This window comes from Mandrillus leucophaeus, unplaced genomic scaffold (genome assembly GCF_000951045.1).
Source record: "Mandrillus leucophaeus isolate KB7577 unplaced genomic scaffold, Mleu.le_1.0 Scaffold4, whole genome shotgun sequence".
NCBI lineage: Eukaryota > Metazoa > Chordata > Mammalia > Primates > Cercopithecidae > Mandrillus > Mandrillus leucophaeus.
This window is the reverse complement of record NW_012104253.1, coordinates 12,886,536-12,906,735: the sequence shown is the minus strand read 5'-3', so window position 1 is coordinate 12,906,735 and position 20,200 is coordinate 12,886,536. Positions and strand designations below refer to the sequence as shown.

The window sequence follows — 20,200 nt, the reverse complement described above, 5'->3', positions numbered from 1 at the left end:
CCCTATACACCACCGAACAAGCCCTACACAGCACCCTATACACCACCGAACAAGCCCTACACAGCACCATCATACAGTACAGTATAGTATATAGTGTAACAGGAAATCCCCAATAATTCTTTCTAAAATGAATTGTATATAAAAATTTAAATATTATCAAAAGTTTTATATAGTATAGTATATAGTGTAACAGGAAATCCTCAATAATTCTTACTAAAATGAACTGCATATAAAAATTTAAATATTATCAAATGCTACTGGCACTATCCATATAACTGCTATGACCTCCTGTTATATATGGCTGAATAAACCAAAAAGGTCAAAATATACCCAAAGTCACATCAGTGACAGAACTGGGATTAGATTATTTACTGAGCCTATTATAAGAAAAGCATTACCCATGGCTAATACTTTTCAAATTCCAGGTTGTGACTAATCAGTTCATAAAAATCAATTTAATGAGTCATTCAGCACATTTTCTTATTATTTTTTAAAAATTTCTAACCGAATGTGCTACCTGAATAGCACATTCTTTTTTTTTTTTTTTTTTTTTCTTTTTCCTTTTTGTTGAGACAGAGTCTTGTTCTGTCACCCAGGCTGGAGTGTAGTGGTGTGATCTCAGCTCACTGCAACTTCTGCCTCCCAGGTTCAAGTGATTCTCCCGCCTCAGCCTCCCGAGTAGCCGGGATTGCCCACCACCATGCCCGGTTCATTTTTTGTATTTTTTTTAGTAGAGACGGGGTTTCACTATGTTGGTCAGGCTGGTCTCAAACTCCTGACCTCAGGTGATCCACCCACCTTGGCCTCTCAAACTGCTGTGATTACAGGCATAAGCCACCGCGCCCAGCCAGCACATTCTTTTTCAAACAGAGTATCACATGTAATAAGAGCAATTTCTGGTTCCTGAAACTTTTCAGTTACACACACACACTCTTACTGTGTCACGATGTAAAATGTATTTTTTACTGCAGATGGTTAAAGATGTATGTGTATTTCACAGTGCTTTCCTTATATATAAGAATCTCTAAAATGTTAGCTACTGAAATATACCTAAAATTTGATTAAATTGAAGTGACTTCAAAATTCTCTCATGACATACTTGTTTTCTAAAGAAAAATATTAAGTACTACTTAGTGATCTGTAAAAAATTAATGTACTACCAAAAGTATTTGGAAGTATCTAACAATTTGAGGGAGAACTTCCAAATGTCTCTGAGGAAAATTTATTTAGAATGAATCACACCTTGAAATAAATATTTCTGAATGAACAAATGCACAGTCCTCTTCAAAGACAATATAAATGAAATAACATTAAAAAAAGTCTCCTCCACCTCCAACTTACTTCTACAATACTCCATCCAGAACATACCTGTTCTTTCTCTTTCAATAGCTGTTCAAAAGCAAGAGCCTTCTCCTTCATTGAGTGGCACTCAAACTCTTTTTCTCGCAGCATCATAGAAAACTTCATGTTAGTCTCTTGTAATGCTTGATATTCTGTTTCCTTTCCCTTGGATGTTTCCACTATTTTTTCATTTTCTCCTTTTAGTTTGCCAATGTCCATCTCTAGAATTAATACTCTCTCCTTCAGGTTTGTTACTGCCTGCCTCAAAAGTTCGTTTTCATTTACTTTGTTAGTGAAATTTTCATTGGAAGAAAGTAGTTGATCACTTTTGGCTTTGATTAAGAGGTCTTTTTCCTTAAGTAACTTTTGCAAAACATCTTGTTTCTCCTTTAGCTGCTTGATTTCTGAATCGGTTTGTTCGTGTTCTTTTCTTTCTAGCTCTGAGGTGGCAGCAATCGAATCAGACAATCTGTGATTATTTTCCTGGAGAGTTCTAATTGTTGCATCTTTTTCCTGTAGTGATTTTCTTAGCTCTTCTACCTCTTGCTGAAGCAATTCAGAAGATTGACTCAATACATCAGACTTACTTGCTCTAAGAGATTCTGCAGATTGGGGAGTAAGCAATGATGCAGAAGACAGCTGGGGTGAGATAATATCAAGTTTTCCTAAAAGAAGATCCTTGGTATTGCAAAGCTGCCCAATGCTGTGCTGAACTTGTGCTAATTCCTGCCCAAAATTTTTGAGTTTGGTTTCATTCTGCTCATAACTTTGGATCAGGCCAGTATAGTCCACTTGTAATTTAGAATTATTATCACTGTCAACCAAAACCTGTGCCTGAAGTTGGTGAAGTTCTTCCTGAAGCTGGGCTGACTCGTGTTGCATATTTTGTACCGTGGTCATTACCTGCTGCTTCCACTCTTCCATTTTCTTTACTTGCTGTTTTAACTTGTCACGTTCCTGTAGAAGCTCCTCAAATTGATTACTATTAACACCTCCAGCCTCATTACCAGTGCTGGATGTCTGTAAAACTGCCAATAAAGTCTGACATTTCTGACTCAGAGCATCTATTTCAATGTCTTTTTCTCGAATGATACGTGATAAATTCTGAATAGTTTCTCTAAACATATCTTGGCCACTACTTTCAAATCTAGTAGACAATTTTTTATTTTCATCTTGCAGTTTGATGAGAGCTGCTTCCTTGGCAGCAATGATATCCATCATTTTGTGATATTCTGTTTTTAAATGGCTATTTTCCCTAGTCTTCTCATTCAAAACAGCGAATACCTTTTCTCTTTCCATAGCATAAGCCTGCAGTTGCTGTTGAAGGTAAACAACATCTTGGGTATAGGAAATTGAAGAAATTCTAGCATGAAGAGCTTGTATCTCCAAGTCTTTCTGCTGAATAATCTGAGTTAGTTTACCAACTTCATCTTTGGATAACTGATCAATCTGTTTAGTTAAAGATATATTCTTTTCATTTAGAAGTTTAATCTCCAGTTCTCGCTCCTTTATTCCTTTCACTAATCTTTCCGTTTCAGCTTTAGATAAATCATGCTTTTCACTTCCATTTTCTATATTAAGGCTCTGAACTTTTGTTTCTTGAAAAATATCAGAGTTATCTGTTTGAATGTCCTGTCTTTCTTCATGTAACTGGGTTTTGATTTGTTCGATTGTTTTTTGCAAACTCTTAATTTCCTCATCTTTCTCTAAAAAGAGCTGGGTGTGTGTGGCGTTCATTTGCTCATGCTGGTATCTAAACTCATCAATTTCCTTCTTTTGCTCTTGTAAAGACTGAAGTAGTTGCATCTTACTCTGGTTTTGATCTTCAATTATCTTTTGATGATGTTTAATTTCCTCTTCAAGATGATCCTTGATCATGTTCAGTTGAGACACCTCAGATGCTAGTTCAGCAACACTATCAAGGGTTTTAGGGTCAGTCACAGGTGCGGTTCGACTCTGCTGTTCCCTGAGTCGTTCCAATTCTTCTTGCAGATGATTATTTTCTTCTTTCATGGATCCAAGACTTCGGTCCTTTTCCTCTATGGTCTGTCTTAAAATTTCATTTTTTCTTAAGGCCTGAGAATATTTATCCAATTCCTCCTGCAGCTTTGAACTTCTTTCTTTAAGCTTTTCAATAAAAATTTCTTTCTCCTTTATAAGTTGTGCCAACTGCCTCTGCTCTTCTAAACTAGATGACAAAATGTCCTTAGTTTCTTTATGGTCAGTATCCATTTGTTCAATATTCTTTTTGAGTTCTGCTATTTCCATGTCTTTCTTTTGATTGAGTTTAATTAAATGCTCATGTTCCAGCTGTAAGGGAGAGGTATTCAAATTACGTGCATTTGACAGTTCTTCAATGGTTTTCTCATACTTGTTTGCTTCTTCCAATAGCCTCTTTTTAGCCCGACACAATTCTGCTTCTATCTCTCCTTTTTCCATTTTTAGAGTCTCCACAATAGTGTTTTTTTCCAGAGAAAGCTGCTTGTTACCAGCAAGAGATTCTTCTAACTGATGCCTCACATCTTCACATGCTAAAACTAACTTTTCATTCTCCATTTTGACATCAAAAGCAACTTTCTTTAAATTTTCATTGAGCTGTTCTAATTCTGAAAGATTTTGCTTTAAGTTTCTAACTTCAGCTTCTCTTTCTTTAAGTAAGGTATCCTTAAAATTATTATCAGAGTCTTCTTGATTTAGAGACTGAGTTAACTCATTCCTCATTCTAGAAAGCTCCTCCTCATTTTGTCTAATACGCTCCTCAAGTTCTAAATTCTCCTTCTGGATGCTTACATTACTTTCTTGTGATTTATTTAGCTGATCTACTAAATTTTCTACTTTGTCCTCAAGTTTCTGCTTGGTTAAATGTAAATCATTTAGGGCCACTTCACTTTGAAGTAGCTTTTCTTTCTGTACATCTAACTCTTTAGTAATGTCCATTTTATCATCTTCAAGTTGATGAACTCTCTTTTTTTCATCATTTAGATCTTGTTTCAGTTTACTGATGATGCTATCTACTTCATTTTGTTGCTTTGATAGCTGATCTTTTATCAAAATCATGTGCTGAAAGAAAAATTTGCATGGTGACTTTACAACATGTTCTCATTTTACTACTTAAAGAAAATTTTATAAAATCTCATACATAATAAAAGAATAATCCTCAGATATTTCTATCCTTCTTCAAAACATTGTTTTTCTATCAAAACACCCACTGTGAAATTACTTATTACTATTTTACAGCAAATCCATCTTGCCATTTTTTTTTTTTTTTTTGTTGCCCAGGCTGGAGTGCAATGGCATGATCTTGGCTCACCGGAACCTCCGCCTCCCAGGTTCAAGCAATTCTCCTGCCTCAACCTCCCGAGTAGCTGGGATTACAGGCATGCGCCACTACACCTGGCTAATTTTGTATTTTTAGTAGAAATGGGGTTTCTCCATGTTCGTCACGCTGGTCTCAAACTCCTGACCTCAGGTGATCTGCCCGCCTAGGATTCCCAAAGTGTTGGGATTACAGGCATGAGCCACCACACCTGGCCCCATCTTGTCATTTTTAAAAGCATTTTAGGGATAAGAATTTAAAACCAAAGATGGTGAATAGTACTTTCTTTTTTTTTCAGACGGATTCGCTCTGTTGCCCAGGCTGGAGTGCAGTGGCATGATCTCGGCTCACTGCAACCTCTGCCTCCTGGATTCAATCAATTCTCTGCCTCAGCCTCCTGAGTAGCTGGGATTACAGGCACCTGCCACCACGCCCAGCTAATTTTTTGTATTTTTAGTGGAGATGGGGTTTCACCATCTTGACCAGGCTGATCTTGAACTCCTGACCTCGTGATCGACCCGTCTCTGCCTCCCAAAGTGCTAGGATTACAGGTGTGAACCACCGCGCCAGGCATATTGTTTATTTTTAACTCTACGCTAGAGTAAGAGTCAACAAACTATAGCGATTGGCCAACTCAGGGATGCTGCCTGTTTTGTAAATAAAATTTTACTGAAACATGGTCATACTCATTTGTTGATATCACAACAGAGTTGAGTAGACTGAGACTATATGGCCTACAAGGCCAACGATATTTACTATCTAGCACTTTACCAAAGAGGTTTGTCAATCTCTATGAACTAAAATATTAATTAAATCAAACCCATCATTTCTGCATGTTAATCCAGTGTTTAGTCTACTTAGTAGAATGTGCTGCCTCACTGTATTTAATACAGTGTTACCTTTGTAGCTTCTTGATTCTGTCTGTCCAATTCTTCTATCTCAGCTATCAGTGTTTCCTTTTCACTAATACTCTGATTGAGTTCTTGTTCCTTTGCCTCCAAATTAAGTCTTAAGTCATGTAATTCTGAATCCAAACTTATGTCTCTTGTAGCTGTACTTTTAATTACTTCATATTCATTGTTCAATTTTAAAAGTGACATCTGAAGTTCTTCCTGAAATGATAAAAGGAAAAAAGCAACACATACTTTCAATTGGAGACACCAAAAGATTAAAAACATACATAGAAGCAAAACTTGGGAATCTATTTTGAGTGCTCTATATTGGAAATAGTACTGAACAATACCTCAATAATTGTATGTAAAATTCAACAAACCACATCCTTCATTCATGTGCAATTTTACTTGTAGCTTCAAGCAAAACATTTCTACATCCCTAGACAGATGCAACGACTCTAAGTTTGTCCTCTAGTGCCAAGTTCTTCTTTATAAAAACATTCCCATTTGAGAGCCTCTCCTATCCTGCTCCACTGTGGCTACCCTTTGTCCATCCCCTGACCCCACCCACCGTACATACATACTTTTCAAAATGTCCCCAAGTCTTTCTGCCTTCCTCACTTCCATTCTCTAACATCCAGTCATTAACAGCCTCAGACTAAATAAAAATATAAAAAAATCAATGCTCCTTCACCCAAACGTTTAGCCTCTCTAATTAGAAAATAAAAAGTTTCTTTTCTCTTACTAAAGGAATTTCCTTTATTACTTTTGCTTCTGCCAGAATATGGAACTTTTTCTTGACCCAAGAAATAATCCTCCTTCCTTCCTTTACCTTCTAACCTGAGCATGGACTAGGTTCCCCTCTGTTACACCTGACATTCCTAAAGATAGTATATATACATTTTATAGTCTACTACCTGGTATTTAATGCTTTCTCCAAAATCTCAGAAGTGGGACAGGTCTCTATGCTTCAACATTATTTCAGTCTCTAGTTATAATGTTTGTAATAAACTATATATTAAAGCCTTCTTTCACTGACAGATTTTTAAACATCAAACCCATATGGAATCTACTTTAAATAAGAGTCTTGAACCAGGCATGATGGCATTTATCTATAGTTCCAGAAGGCTACTTAGGTGGCTAAGGCAGAAGGATTACTTGAGCCGAGGAGTTCAAGGCTGTAGTGCACTATGATGATGCCGTGATCAGCCACAGTACTCTAACCTGGGCAACACAGCAAGACTCTCTCTAAAAAATAAAATTAAAAAAAAATAAGAATCTCAAATTCCTTCAAATAAACAGCCTAATAGAAACCTTATAAAAGAAACTCAACATCGCGTTGGAGAGTTAGTTGAAAAAACAGAGATCTGATAAAAGCTATACTAGAGCATCTGTATCACAATTCCTATTTCCTTCCAATTCAAAAATTTATTCTGACTACAGCTGAAAGATGGAAACAGCATTCTCTTAAGTCTTTCTGAAGTTATCTGTTCAAATTAGGAGAACCACAAAAATTTTCTTCAGGTGGATCTTAAAAGCACAGACAGCCTCATAGGTACTTTTTAAAAAAATTATTTAGTGTGTTTTTGTAGATATGGTGTCTCACTATGTTGCCCAGGCTGGTCTCAAACTCCTGGCCTCGAGCAATCATCCCACCTTGGCCTCCCAAAGGGCTGAGATTACAGCATAAGTCACCACACTCGGCCCTCATAGGCATTTTTGGTATTCTTAATCAGTAAGCAGACACAATTCATGGACTACTTAACATCAAAAGAAAAGAGAAACAGCTATCAGAACTAGCTACTGAAACCAAACACATCATGAAAAGGTTACAGGTCCTACCAGATAAGTGCAGAGAGTTCTGCCAACTACAAACTACTAGATCAGTCAGGGAAAGAGCAGAATACAATGGGAGCAAAAACAGGAAAGATAAAATATATATAATATAGTAATTTTTAAAATGATGGGGAGATACTGCTAGCACATAGTGGGTAGAAAGAGTGGCAACAAAAATCCCACAATACACAGGGTAGCGCACACAACTAAGAATTTTCCTGCTTAAATGCCAATAGCAGTCCCTTTGAGAAATACTGCATATACACTAATGTGGAAAGATGTTGGAAATATGGTATGTAAAAAGGGTATTTATAATAAGCTGAGATTTGTATTTTTTAAAGCTACTGATATATACAATCATACATGCATAGACATAGTCCAGAAAGAAACACTAGAAACTGGTAACGGAGACTGCCTCTGGGAAAGAGGCCAAGCCACAGAGGTACAAAAGATGCTCTACTTGCACTGTCCGAAGGTTTTCAGTATGTATGTTTTCTGAACACATATATCAGAAAATATGTATCACTTTTTAAAATTAAGAATTTAAATTAAGACACTGGTCTTTAACTTAATAATACTAGCTTACAACTCTCCTATATTTAAGCACCTGCCTTAGCCAATAAATTTCACCCAAGTGGTTCAAACATAAAAACACTTCTAAATACCTTTCCCTTTCAGAATCTTATTCCTTCCTGCTATGAACACATACAACAAAGACCTTCTTTCTACCACTGAAACTGTTGCTCTGTACCCCTATAAAGACCTTCTTTTGCCAGGCGTGGCGGCTCACGTCTATAATCCCAACACTTTGGGAGGCCGAGGTAGGCAGATCACCTGAGGTCGGGAGTTCGAGACCAGCCTGACCAACACGGAGAAACCCCGTCTCTACTAAAAATACAAAATTAGCTGGGTGTGGTGCCTGGCGCCTGTAATCCCAGCTACTCAGGAGGCTGAGGCAGGAGAATCGCTTGAACCCGGGAGGCAGAGGTTGCAGTGAGCTGAGATTGCGCCATTGCACTCCAGCCTGGGCAACAAGAGTGAAACTCCATCTCATTAAAAAAAAAAAAAAAAAAAAAATTTAACTTCTTTCTACCACTGAAACTGTCGCTCTGTATGCCTCACCACTAAGAAAGTACTGTCCACCAAAATGGACACATTCTGAAGCACATAAGTAGCCTATACAGTTATTACAGTATGCCACTCCAGACCTCCTGACCTACCTGTGTCTGCTCCCGCTGTCAGGACATCATCAGAAACCAAAACAGAACCTCCACCTATCTTTTCTGCTTGCTTCTGTGTGCCTACTAGCTTATTTCTAAACATGAACTCAAGCCAGCCACTTACACTCTGAACTTTGCCCAAGTACTTCCACCTAGCCTGACAAGCATCAATGAGATCAGCTTTATTCTAAGGACTTGAGCTCAATTACTCAACATTCCATTTGGATATCAATTGGCCTTTGGCTGTGAACTACAACACACAACATTTTAATTCTGCCCCCATTTTTACACCACCAACCTTTTCTTGACTCAGCAATGACTTCTCTTTTTCTAAAACTTCGATATGCATTTTAAGTTTCAGATTGTCTTCAGCAAGACTGTTATCCTACAAAAATATTAAAGCAGTGTTTTCAGGTAACAAGAAATTTCCAGTTTATAAAAAAGCAGGCAATCTATACAACTGTGTGTTTCTATTCAGTATTTCTTTAATGATATGTAATAATTATAAGAATGCAATACTTAGCCGGGTGCCGTGGCTCATGCCTGTAATCCCAGCACTTTGGGAGGCTGAGGCAGGCGGATCACAAGGCCAGGAGATCAAGACCATCCTAACACAGTGAAACCCTGTCTCTACTAAAAATACAAAAAATTAACCGGGTGCAGTGGCATGCTCCTGTCGTCCCAGCTACTCGGGAGGCTGAGACAGGAGAATCGCTTGACCCCAGGAGGCGGAGGCTGCAGTGAGCCGAGATTGCGACTCCAGCCTGGGTGACAAGCAAAAGGCTCTGTCTCAAAAATAAATTAAAAAAAAAGAATGCAACACTTATAAGAGTGTGTAAAATGAATGAAAACAGTCATGCATTTTTGACACTCTTACAGAAGACTTCCTTATTATGCTTGAAAAAATATAAAAATATATTTACAAAATAACTTCTAATTATTAGAAAAGAAATAACTCTTTGAATCTCTTAAGGAAAATTAAAACTCATTTCGCACTTGGTATAGGATCTGCTTCCACTGTCTCTATGCATATAACATTTGTCAAAATTAATTTACCTGGTTTAAACTACTCAATCTCATGATTTCGTTTTCGGCATCTGCAAAAACAGCAAATGAACCTGACATTAAAATTATTTAGAGTAACCTATTATCTTCAATATTAAACTCAGAAATGTAACCCAATTAAAACAAAGTGTATATCTAAGCACCAATGGCAAAAGCAGTAACAGTTCTGAGTGAAACATGTATTTGTATTCCTGTTTTGTTGTATCAAATAAATCATAAATGCCCGTTAAAAACCACATTAAAATCCAATTCTATGGATAAATATAAGAAAAAATTAAAATTGTATTGTGGATAAGTCGCAAGTTATTGCCTTGATAAAAATGCTAATGACAACCAGGTTTCAACATGAATTGACTAGTTTGAGAAGCAGGAAATAGTACATGGTTTAAGACTGGAGGAAAACAATTTAAAAGTAATATTTTATTATGTATATTTATACCACCACAATACCATAATCTCTCAATTATCTAACGTGATTTAGATGTGAATGCTGAGAAAAAGACCATTCAATCTGTTATTATAGACAGATCCATAAATAGAAGAGGTACACAAAAAAACACAGCTGAAATCATTGATTTGACATTCACTCAGGAATATTTAGCATTTACTATGAGGCCAGGTGCTAGACAAAAAGCTGGAAAAACTTAGCCTTTGCTCTCGAAGAACTTACAACTTAGAGAGGAAGAAAAATTAGTAAGCACAGGATTATAACACAGTATGACAGAGCAAGCACGGGATGCTACGAGAACAAACAGGGTAAACGCCTAATCCAGACTAGGAGGAGCAAATGGGGCCAAGAAGTGGCAGTGCTAGGTACTTCTCAGTGGAGGTTCATACCTGCACTGAATCAATATACTGAGAGTCGACTAAAAGAGCCATAGAGACACCCCACACAGAGAAAGCAGAAAATGCAAGGGTAACAGAGTGAAGAGGCAACATCGCTCATTTAAGGAGCTATAGAAAATTCAATATGGCTCAAGTTTAGAATGCAGGAGCATGGGAATAGTTGAAACTGAAGAGGCAGGCAGGAACTAGATCATGAGAGACATTATCATGTCTAAGAAATTTAAACATCATCCCGAAGTTCACAGGGAGCTACAAAGTACTAAAAGCAGGGGAGTAACCTGCTTTGCATTTCTGACAAATTATTCTGGCTGCAGAATGAAAAAAATAGATTGAAGGAATCGTGGAGAAGAGAGAATTTTAAAAGCTAACTCTTCAGCGGGGGGCAGTGGCTCACGCCTGTAATCTCAGCATTTTGGGTGACGGAGGTGGGTGGATCATGAGGTCAAGAGATCGAGACCATCCTGGCCAACATGGTGAAACCCCATCTCTACGAAAAATACAAAAATTAGCTGGGCATGGTGGCACATGCCTGTAGTCCCAGCTACTTGGGAGGCTGAGGGAGGAGAATCACTTGAACCCAGGAGGTGGAGGTTGCAGTGAACTGAGATCATGCCACTGCACTCCAGTCTGAGCTACAGAGCGAGACTCCGTCTCAAAAAAACAACAAAAAAAGGCTAACTCTTCAACATCTACTATCGGCTAGACACTATCCTAAAGAGTGGCAGATAGTAACTCATATAATCCTCATTACTAAAACTACAAGGAAGATACCATTATTATCCCAACCCTATGGATGAAATAACCAACGCATAGAGATGTTAACCTGTCCAAGGTCAGCTAATTAGTGATAGAGCTCGATTCCAACCCAGTCATGTCCTTAACCACTATGCTGTTCTGCTCCATTCAGAGAGCTGCCATAGTTAACATAGGCAAAAAGCAATTATGACTGGCTGAAGTAATTCTATGGAAATGGAAATAGAAAAAAGAGGAAGGACTAAGGCAGTGGGTTTTTCAGGCAAATAAACTCATCTGGATCACCCAACATGATAAATAAGTAAATGTATTATTCTTACATAAGTAAATTTATTTTTTAAATAAGTAAACATTTTTTAAAACATAAGTACAATTACTTTAAAATGTATTTTATTTACTAGTGTTTGGCCTATTTCATTTAGCACTAATTTTTTGTAACACAGAATACTGGTATAGTAACTAAATATCATCATGAGCATAGAAAATGGTGGAAGACCTATGGCTCTAAGCACTCAGGGCTTTGCTTGGATATAGGAGATCATTTCAAACAGGTAACAACTGACTTTGAAGAAGAAAGGCTGTATTCCCTAACTGGAGGATGTGGGCTGTGGTGAGTTACAGAAAGTATAGCAATACTTGATCCTTTTTAACAGGAAATTCCTATTTGCAATCTATTAACTCTTACACTGAATCCAAACCACACAATTCTACCCAAATGACACACAGTCATTTCCAGGAATATGCCATTTCCACTAAGTATTCAGTTAGTGAAGCATCTGTCTCTAAAAACAACTACTATGCAATGAAACAGCAATCTGAAATAAGTTCCAAAGACTGTATACCAGACAGTGCTTGTTGTAGTCTGAACACTTCTTCCACTGATGCACTCTGGGCAAGAATTCTTTCCTTTTCTGTCACAGTATCACTTTGCTTCGCAGCAGAAGGCTGCAATTTACTACATTCCAATTTTAAGTTTTCACATTCTTCCATTATTTGTCTCTTTTCCACATTTAGCTGTTCTTGTTCTCTCCTCAAAGTATCTCTGTCATTTTCTGCAGAAGATAATTTTTTATTTATATCTTTTATTTTATCCTCAAGTTCTTCCATTTTTTTGGTAGACTCCACTTTTTCTGTTTGTAGAACTTGAATAGTTTTTTGCATCTCATAAATTTTAGAGATATCAGTTTCTACAACTCCAGAGCCACCTAGAACATAAACACAAAACAAGGACATCAAATGTTAAGTACCAAGAAATAAACGGCTTGCTATATACAACTAAGAGATTTAAGACAGTTCAGAATTTGGAAAGCTTAAAAGTTAAATTACTATAATGAACTAAGTGTTTTAAAATAAGTAAGTTTGGGGAAAATCTTTGAATCAACTACATAAAGGCCTATGTCTCTCTTAGTTTGAAAGAAAGTGATAATATCTCTAATCATTTATTACCGAAGTATTATCACCAAATAATGCAAAGAAATCTATAAATTATAACTATTTACCACAAAGGCAAAAAGGACGTTTCCATTTTCACATAATTTTTTTTTTTTTTGAGATAGAATCTCACTCTGTTGCCCAGGCTGGAGGGCAGTGGTGCCATTTCAGCTCACTGCAACCTCTGCCTCCTGGGCTCAAGTGATCCTCCCACCTCACCCTCCCAAGTAGCTGGGACCACAGGTAAGCACCACTATGTCTGCTAATTTTTGTATTTTTAGTAGAGATGGGGTTTAGCCATGTTGGCCAGGCTGGTCTCAAACTCCTGGCCTCAAGTGATCCACACACCTTGGCTTCCCAAAATGCTGGGGTTATAGCCATAAGCCACCACTCCCAGCCACAGAATCTTAAAAGGAGAGGTGCCACTGCAAATTTCTGGCAGATAAGCAGAACTAGTCATTTTCTCTTCTTTATAACTTAGTGCAAGTTTACAGCACTGTCCTGGTCTTAGAATGCTAGGTCTATCATTTAATTATGTCATCTAATATGTTAAATTAATAAAACTATCAACTGGCCAGGTGCAGTGGCTCATGCCTGTAATCCTAGCACTTTGGGAGGCTGAGGCAGGTGGACCACCCGAGGTCAGGAGTAAGAGAACAGCCTGGCCAACATGGTGAAACCCTATCTCTACTAAAAATACAAAAATTGGCTGGGCATGGTGGCGGGCATCTGTAATCCTAGCTACTTGGGAGGCTGAGGCAGGAGAATTGCTTGAACCTGGGGGGCGGAGGTTGCAGTGAGCAGAGATTGCGCCAGTGCACTCCAGCCTGGGCAACAGAGGGAGACTCCATCTCAAAAAAAAGAAAGAAAGAAAGAAAACTAATAACCTTGTTGTAACAGATTTTCAAGTTCTTCAATTCGTTCTTCATAGTCACTTAATTCTTCTCGATGTCGTCGACTTATTTCTGTCAATTTCTGTTGGTGTGCATTCTGCAGTACTGACATTTCATGTTGATGGTCATCAATTTCCTGACTTCGGTTCTGTTTTAGTTCCTTAAAAATTAAAAACAAAGTTATTCACATTTATAATCAATAAATTTATATAAGCTATATATTTAATTGTTGTCCAAAAGTCTGCATTATTAAAAAGAATTCTCAGAACATGTTAAGGCTGAAAAGAATTTAAACACAGACCCAAAATTAGGACAATTCTGAACAACTTCACCCTTTCCTTTCCTAGGTCTCAAAAACAGTTTTTCTACTTCTAATGAAGGAACATCAGCAAGAAAAGGCTGAAACAAATGATGAGTAAAAATGTCTTTTCTTGAATATCTGTGACCATGAACTTCTCCTTTTCCTAATGACACATTCCACCAATACCAGTGTCACCCCTCTGACCAATCTGTACCTGCTGTTCCACTACTTCCACCCTCTCACTCAGCCTTTCCTTTCACCAGGAAAGGAACTCCCAAACTGTCAACCTGGCGCCTTCTTACCCAAGTTGAGCTCACTGTGTCTCTCACAGGAACCTGGATCTTGAGCTGAGTCCATCAACTAGGGAAACTGGTTTGACGGGAAGCACCAGGACAGGTGCCCTCTCAAGAGTCTGTCTACTGGGTCCTGCCACCCAGATTCCTAATACTTTTCCCACTCCTATCCACCCTGAGGCCAAAATATTCAACTCCTCCTTCAATCCTGCGGATGGACTACCCTGGGTTCTTCCAGTAAATCCTCTTTTGCTTTGCTTGGCCGGAGATGGTTTTTGTTGCTTGTAACCAAAAATCCTAATCTATGGAAAAATTGATGCTCTTATGGAAAAAAAAAGAAAAAAAAAATCCTAACCTATAAATTAACTTCTTACTTAAGTGCCAGCACTGGGCTAAGAGCTTTACATTTAAACCTCAAAACAATCCTACAAGATAGGTATTATGATAGTCTCTATTAATAATAAAACAGAAGTAACTTGCCCAAAGTTAGCATAGCACGTAAATAATACAGCCAGGATTCAAACACAGGTCTGATCCGGATTCTGTCCACTCTAGTATTGGAAAAATAATGAACCCAAAACTAAAAATTCTGTATCTGACAACAATTTTAACAATAAAAATAATTCACTGCCACAATAATATATGCAACTAAGACTTTTCTTTAAAGAAATAATAATTGGCTGGATGTGGTGGCTCACGCCTGTAATCCCAGCACTTTGGGAGGCTGAGGCGGGTGGATCACGAGGTCAGGAGATCGAGACCATCCTGGCTAACACAGTGAAACCCCATCTCTATTAAAAATACAAAAAATTAGCCAGGCATGGTGGTGGGCGCCTGTAGTCCCAGCTACTTGGGAGACTGAAGCAGGAGAATGGCGTGAACCCAGGAGGTGGAGCTTGCAGTGAGCTGAGATTGCGCCACTGCCCTGCACTCTAGCCTGGGCAACAGAGCGAGACTTTGTCTCAAAAAAAAAAAAAAAGAAATAATAAATGACACGAATTAGCAAAATTCTACCGCTAAGGTAAAATAAGTATTTCCAATGCATGATATTAGTATTTTATTTTGTCCATATCCTTTAACCCTAAACCTTGAAACTTCAGCAAGCCTGCAATTATGTTTTAATAAAGACAGTTTTACAAGATACAATAGAGTATAGAGACTTACGAAAGATAAGCTCCGTAATAAATGTTCAAAACCAAATGATTCTGGAAAGACAGAGATTTTTATATACTTTACTTGCCATAAATAATAAAGAAGATCAACAAAATTTTTAAAAAATGGGCCAGGCCCATTGGCTTATGCCTGGAATCCCAGTTTTGGGAGGCTGAAGCAGGAGGATGGCTTGAGGCTAGAAGTTTGAGACCAGCCTGGGCACCATTAGCAAGCCCCATCTATAGAAAAAAATCAGAAAAAAATTAGCCAGCCATGGTGGCATGTGTGCCTGTAGTCCCAGTTACATGGGAAGCTAAGGCAGGAGGATCACCTGAACCCAGGAGTATGAGGCTGTAGTGACCTGATCATGCCACTGCACTCCAGTCGGGGTGACACAGTGAGACCCTCTCTCTAAAAGAAAAAGAAGTATCATAATCTATAGAATGATAACGACTTTTATAACTGAGACCTTTACTAATTCAGGCCTATGCTTTTACAAGCAGATTTAGATGCATAACTCCCACCATCAATCAACAATTTGACTTACCTTAATGATATTTTGTAGTTTACATATTTCACTTTGATCAGAGTTATGTGTTCCTTGTGCTTTGGAAATCTAGATCAGAAAAAGAGAATTAGTAAATAATTATACTGATTTTCTTGTCACCAGAAAGCCACAAACTAACTTCATTATAAGATAGTTTTTTAAAAAGGGGGATTTTCACAGATTCTGATTAAAGAATAGTGAATAATACACAGTAAATAAAAGATGTCATATTTAAGAATTTATTAACTAATGGGGGGACAACAATTTTACAAAATAACTAAGTTAAGGTAGAAAAATTTATAGAATATTTTACTTAGCTTGACAAAATGTAAGGGTAAAGATAATTGAGCAGCTTTCTTAAAGGAAATTTCTTTTTTCTTTCTTTATATTTTGAGACAGGGTCTTTCTCTGTCACTCAGGCTAGAATGCAGTGGTGTGATCATGGCTCACTGCAGCCTCCACCTCCTGGGTTTAAGCAATCCTTCCACCTCAGCCTTCCAAGTAGCTGGGACTACAAGCACATGCCAGCATTCCTAGCTAATTTTTTTTTTGTAGAGACAGGGTCTCACTATGTTGCACAGACTGGTCTCGAGCTCCTGGCTGCAAGCAATCCTCCTGCCTTGGCCTCCCAAAGTGCTGGGATTAGACATGAACCACCATGCCTGGCAAAATCAAATGATTTTACCCAGAAGATCTCTACCCAATAGAGAATAACCTTTGTTTTAACAAATAAATAAAACAACCTTTGGATTCTTCTCATTCAAAGCTGTATGTTGTTCATTTATCTTTATTAATATTACTATATAGCATCTTAATGAACCAAAAGCTACTCTAGGACTAAAAGAAAGAATAAAGTATAATAGAAAAAATACAGGATTTAGTCAAAACACGTGTGTTTGAATCATAACTTAACCACCATGGCAATGGATGGTATGACTTAAACTTTTAGTTTCTTAGGGCTGAGCACGGTGGCTCACACTTGTAATCCCAACACTTTGGGAGGCCAAGGTGGGTGGATCATGAGGGGAAGAGATCAAGACCATCCTGGCCAACATAGTGAAATCCTGTCTCTACTAAAAATACAAAAAAAAATTAGCTGGGAGTGGTGGCGGGCGCCTGTAGTCCTAGCTACTTGGGAGGCTGAGGCAGGAGAATCGCTTGAACCTGGGAGGCAGAGGTTGTAGTAAGATGAGATCACGCCACTGCACTCCAATCTGGCAACAGAGTGAGACTCCATCTCAAAAAAAACAAAAACAAAAACAAAAAACCCTTTCCGTTTCCTTATCTATAAACTACAGGTAATAAATACATCTCATAGTTACTAACATAATAATCTACTGTGATAATACATACGGAAGCATCTTATAAACTGTACTGCAAATGTTAATTTTATTATGTCTTGCTAGAAAATTAAGTCCTCTGAAAGGTCCCAAGTACACCTTTTTTACCTTTATAGTCGAGTACGGGTCTGTCATGGAGTAGGCATTTAAGATACATTGAAGTGAACACACCAAAAACCATTCTCTTCCCTATGAGATCTTACCCTAACCAATGTTTCTTAAAATATGTTCCTCAGGTTATCAGAATCACCAGGGCTATTTGTTTAAATACAGTTTAAGGCCCTAAAACTGGCTAACAAATTGGTATCTCTGAAGGTACTACAGAAGACCTCCAATACTGCCAAGTTCCCCAGGTCAGTTCTTATACACACAAAGTTTAAGAACTACTGCTTTTTGGAGATGAGATGGACAAACAGATCATCCTCTCTAAGGCTTATTTTGGGTACTGAGAATGTCTAGCAACTTGTGAAAGAAGGAGATAATTTTAATTGGGAAGATTTCTCCTTTACATAACTAGATTACATTCACAAAAACACAAAAAATAATCTCTTTACTCATATAATTTGTTTCCTTACATTGATGAAATTAAATCTAAATGAACAATGTTTCAGTTTACTCCAGGTCTCATGTCTACTGACAATTTCCATAGTATACAGGTTGAGAATCCCTAATCCAAAAATCCAAAATCTGAAATGCTCCAAAATCTGAAACATTTGAGTGCCAACATGAAGCCATAAGTGGAAAATTCCACACGTAACTAATTAATGCAAATTTTGGTTCATGCACAAATTATATAATATTATTTAAAATATTGTATAAAATTACCTTCATAAGTACCTATGGGTATAAAGTTTATATGTAACATAAATGAATTCCATGTTTGGACGTGGGTCCCATCCTCAAGATATCTCATTATGTTTATGAAAATATTCCAAAATCTGGCCGGGCGAAGTGGCTCACACTGTAATCCCAACACTTTGGGCGGCCTGAGGTCAAGAGTTTGAGACCAGCCTGGGTAACATGGTGAAACCCCATCTCTACTAAAAGTATAAAAAAAATTTAGAACTACTGCTTTTTGGAGATAAGATGGACAAACAGATCATCCTCTCTAAGGCTTATTTGGGGTACTGAGAATGTCTAGCAACTTGTGAAAGAAGGAGATAATTTTAATTGGGCGTGGTGGTGGGCGCCTGTAATCCCAGCTACTCAGGAGGCTGAGGCAGGAGAATTGCTTGAACCGGAGAGGCAGAGGGTGCAGTGAGCCGAGATGGTGCCACTGCACTGCAGCCTGGGCAACAGACTGAGACTATGTCTCAAAGAAAAACAAAAAACAAAAAAGAAAGAACAAGAAAAGATTCCAAAATTCAAAATCTGAAACACCTCTAGTCTCAAGTATTTTGGATAAGAGATATTCATCCTGTATAAAATCTAATATGTAAGACAAAAAAGGGTTCCTTGGAAGGAAGTTTACAGCCCCAAATAACAAAGAATTAATTTCTAGTGCATGAGAAAAAAGACAAAATAGTTTATCATATTTTATAATATCAATTGCCGGATTTTCATTTTACATGTAACTAGAGCTAACAGAAACCTCAGACAACATCTAAGCAAGCGGTTTCAAACACGGTGTTTCAGAGTCCCGGTGTTTCCACCAGAGGAGTCTCAGGAACTCCAGAAGATAAGGTTCTTGGTTCAACCACAGCAACCCAATTTTTTTTCCTCTCATAATGTTTTATTTAAAAAAAAAAAAAAGGATCTGTTGCTTTAATTTTTTTTCCAAATAGTGTACAGAAAGGGAAACTGAGACTGGGAGAGAAAGATGACATGACCAAAATCAATTATAAAGTCACTGGCAGAGGTCAGGTGCAGTGGCTCACACCTGTTATCCCAACACTTTAGGAGGCTGAGGTGGGCAGATCACCTGAGGTCAGGAGTTTGAGATTAGCCTGGCCAAAATGGTGAAACCCCGTCTCTACTAAAGATAAAAAAACTAGGCATAGTGGTGTGCTCCTGTAATCCCACCTACCCAGGAGGCTGAGGCAGGAGAATCGCTGGAACCCAGGAGGCGGAGGCTGCAGTGAGCCAAGATCGTGCCATAAGATCTGTCCTCTAGCCTGGGAGACAGAGCAAGATTCTGTCTCAAAAAAATAAAAAAAATAAAAAAAATAAAAACACACACAAAAAGAAAGTCACTGACGGAATTAGAATACAGGTTTTCTATTTCCTAGTCCAGGGTTCTTTCTGATATCAAAAGCTCTACATACAGCTTTTTATATTACACCTGTAATTTTACTCAAAGTTTTCAAAAACTCTAAAAAATTTTTATCTACCTGAACAATATGCCTCCAATGGCCAACTTCAGACTCAAGTCTTGAAACTTCGCTTGAGAGTCGGTTTATTTCTTGCTGGGACGAAATTATATCACCAAAGTCCATGTCATCATCATGGAAAGTTGAAGGATGATGACTAATCCCGTAAGCGAATGAAGACGATGCGGTGGTTGCTGGTACACCACCAGCTCCTGAAGGTACTGAATGAGTAGCTGACTGCAGTTTCAGCAACTGATCCTGGAGTGCAATCTGTCTGGCTTTAAGATGGCTGATTTCTACCTATATATTTATAATCCATGTTTTAGAAAAGGTACTTTAAAACAATCATATTGACCTTTCATAGATTTGTATTAAAAGACACAATATAATAATTTAAGATTATCCAATGATGGTCCTCTATTAACTGAATCTAAGTCTTTATAAAAAATAAAAAAAAAACATTCTAACTATAACATTTTTATTTAAAACACACAATTAAGGCATAAATAATGTTACAAATAGTAGAAATATCAGAATTTTGTACGTTAATAAAAGAATGAATTTCTCAGTTAAACACGGGTTTGCTATCTTCTCTGTATGAAGTAGTATAGGCAATTTCTTAAGGTTCTGTTTGTGATTACCAAATCTTAAATGATGCGAAAAC

At 37.7% G+C, this 20,200-nt stretch overlaps 1 protein-coding gene across 1 annotated transcript in view; it reads right to left on the bottom strand.

The window, feature by feature from the left end:
* The window catches only part of TRIP11 (thyroid hormone receptor interactor 11), a 76,663-nt gene that overhangs the window by 31,810 nt on the left and 24,653 nt on the right, over nucleotides 1-20,200 (bottom strand). The window contains exons 4-11 of the mRNA XM_011991764.1: nucleotides 19,558-19,836; nucleotides 15,888-15,956; nucleotides 13,589-13,754; nucleotides 12,113-12,475; nucleotides 9,663-9,703; nucleotides 8,905-8,991; nucleotides 5,557-5,769; nucleotides 1,369-4,401 (exon numbers count right to left, since the gene is read on the bottom strand). Coding sequence (XP_011847154.1) covers nucleotides 1,369-4,401; nucleotides 5,557-5,769; nucleotides 8,905-8,991; nucleotides 9,663-9,703; nucleotides 12,113-12,475; nucleotides 13,589-13,754; nucleotides 15,888-15,956; nucleotides 19,558-19,836 — 4,251 coding nt within the window. The remainder of the gene's footprint in view (nucleotides 1-1,368; nucleotides 4,402-5,556; nucleotides 5,770-8,904; nucleotides 8,992-9,662; nucleotides 9,704-12,112; nucleotides 12,476-13,588; nucleotides 13,755-15,887; nucleotides 15,957-19,557; nucleotides 19,837-20,200) is intronic.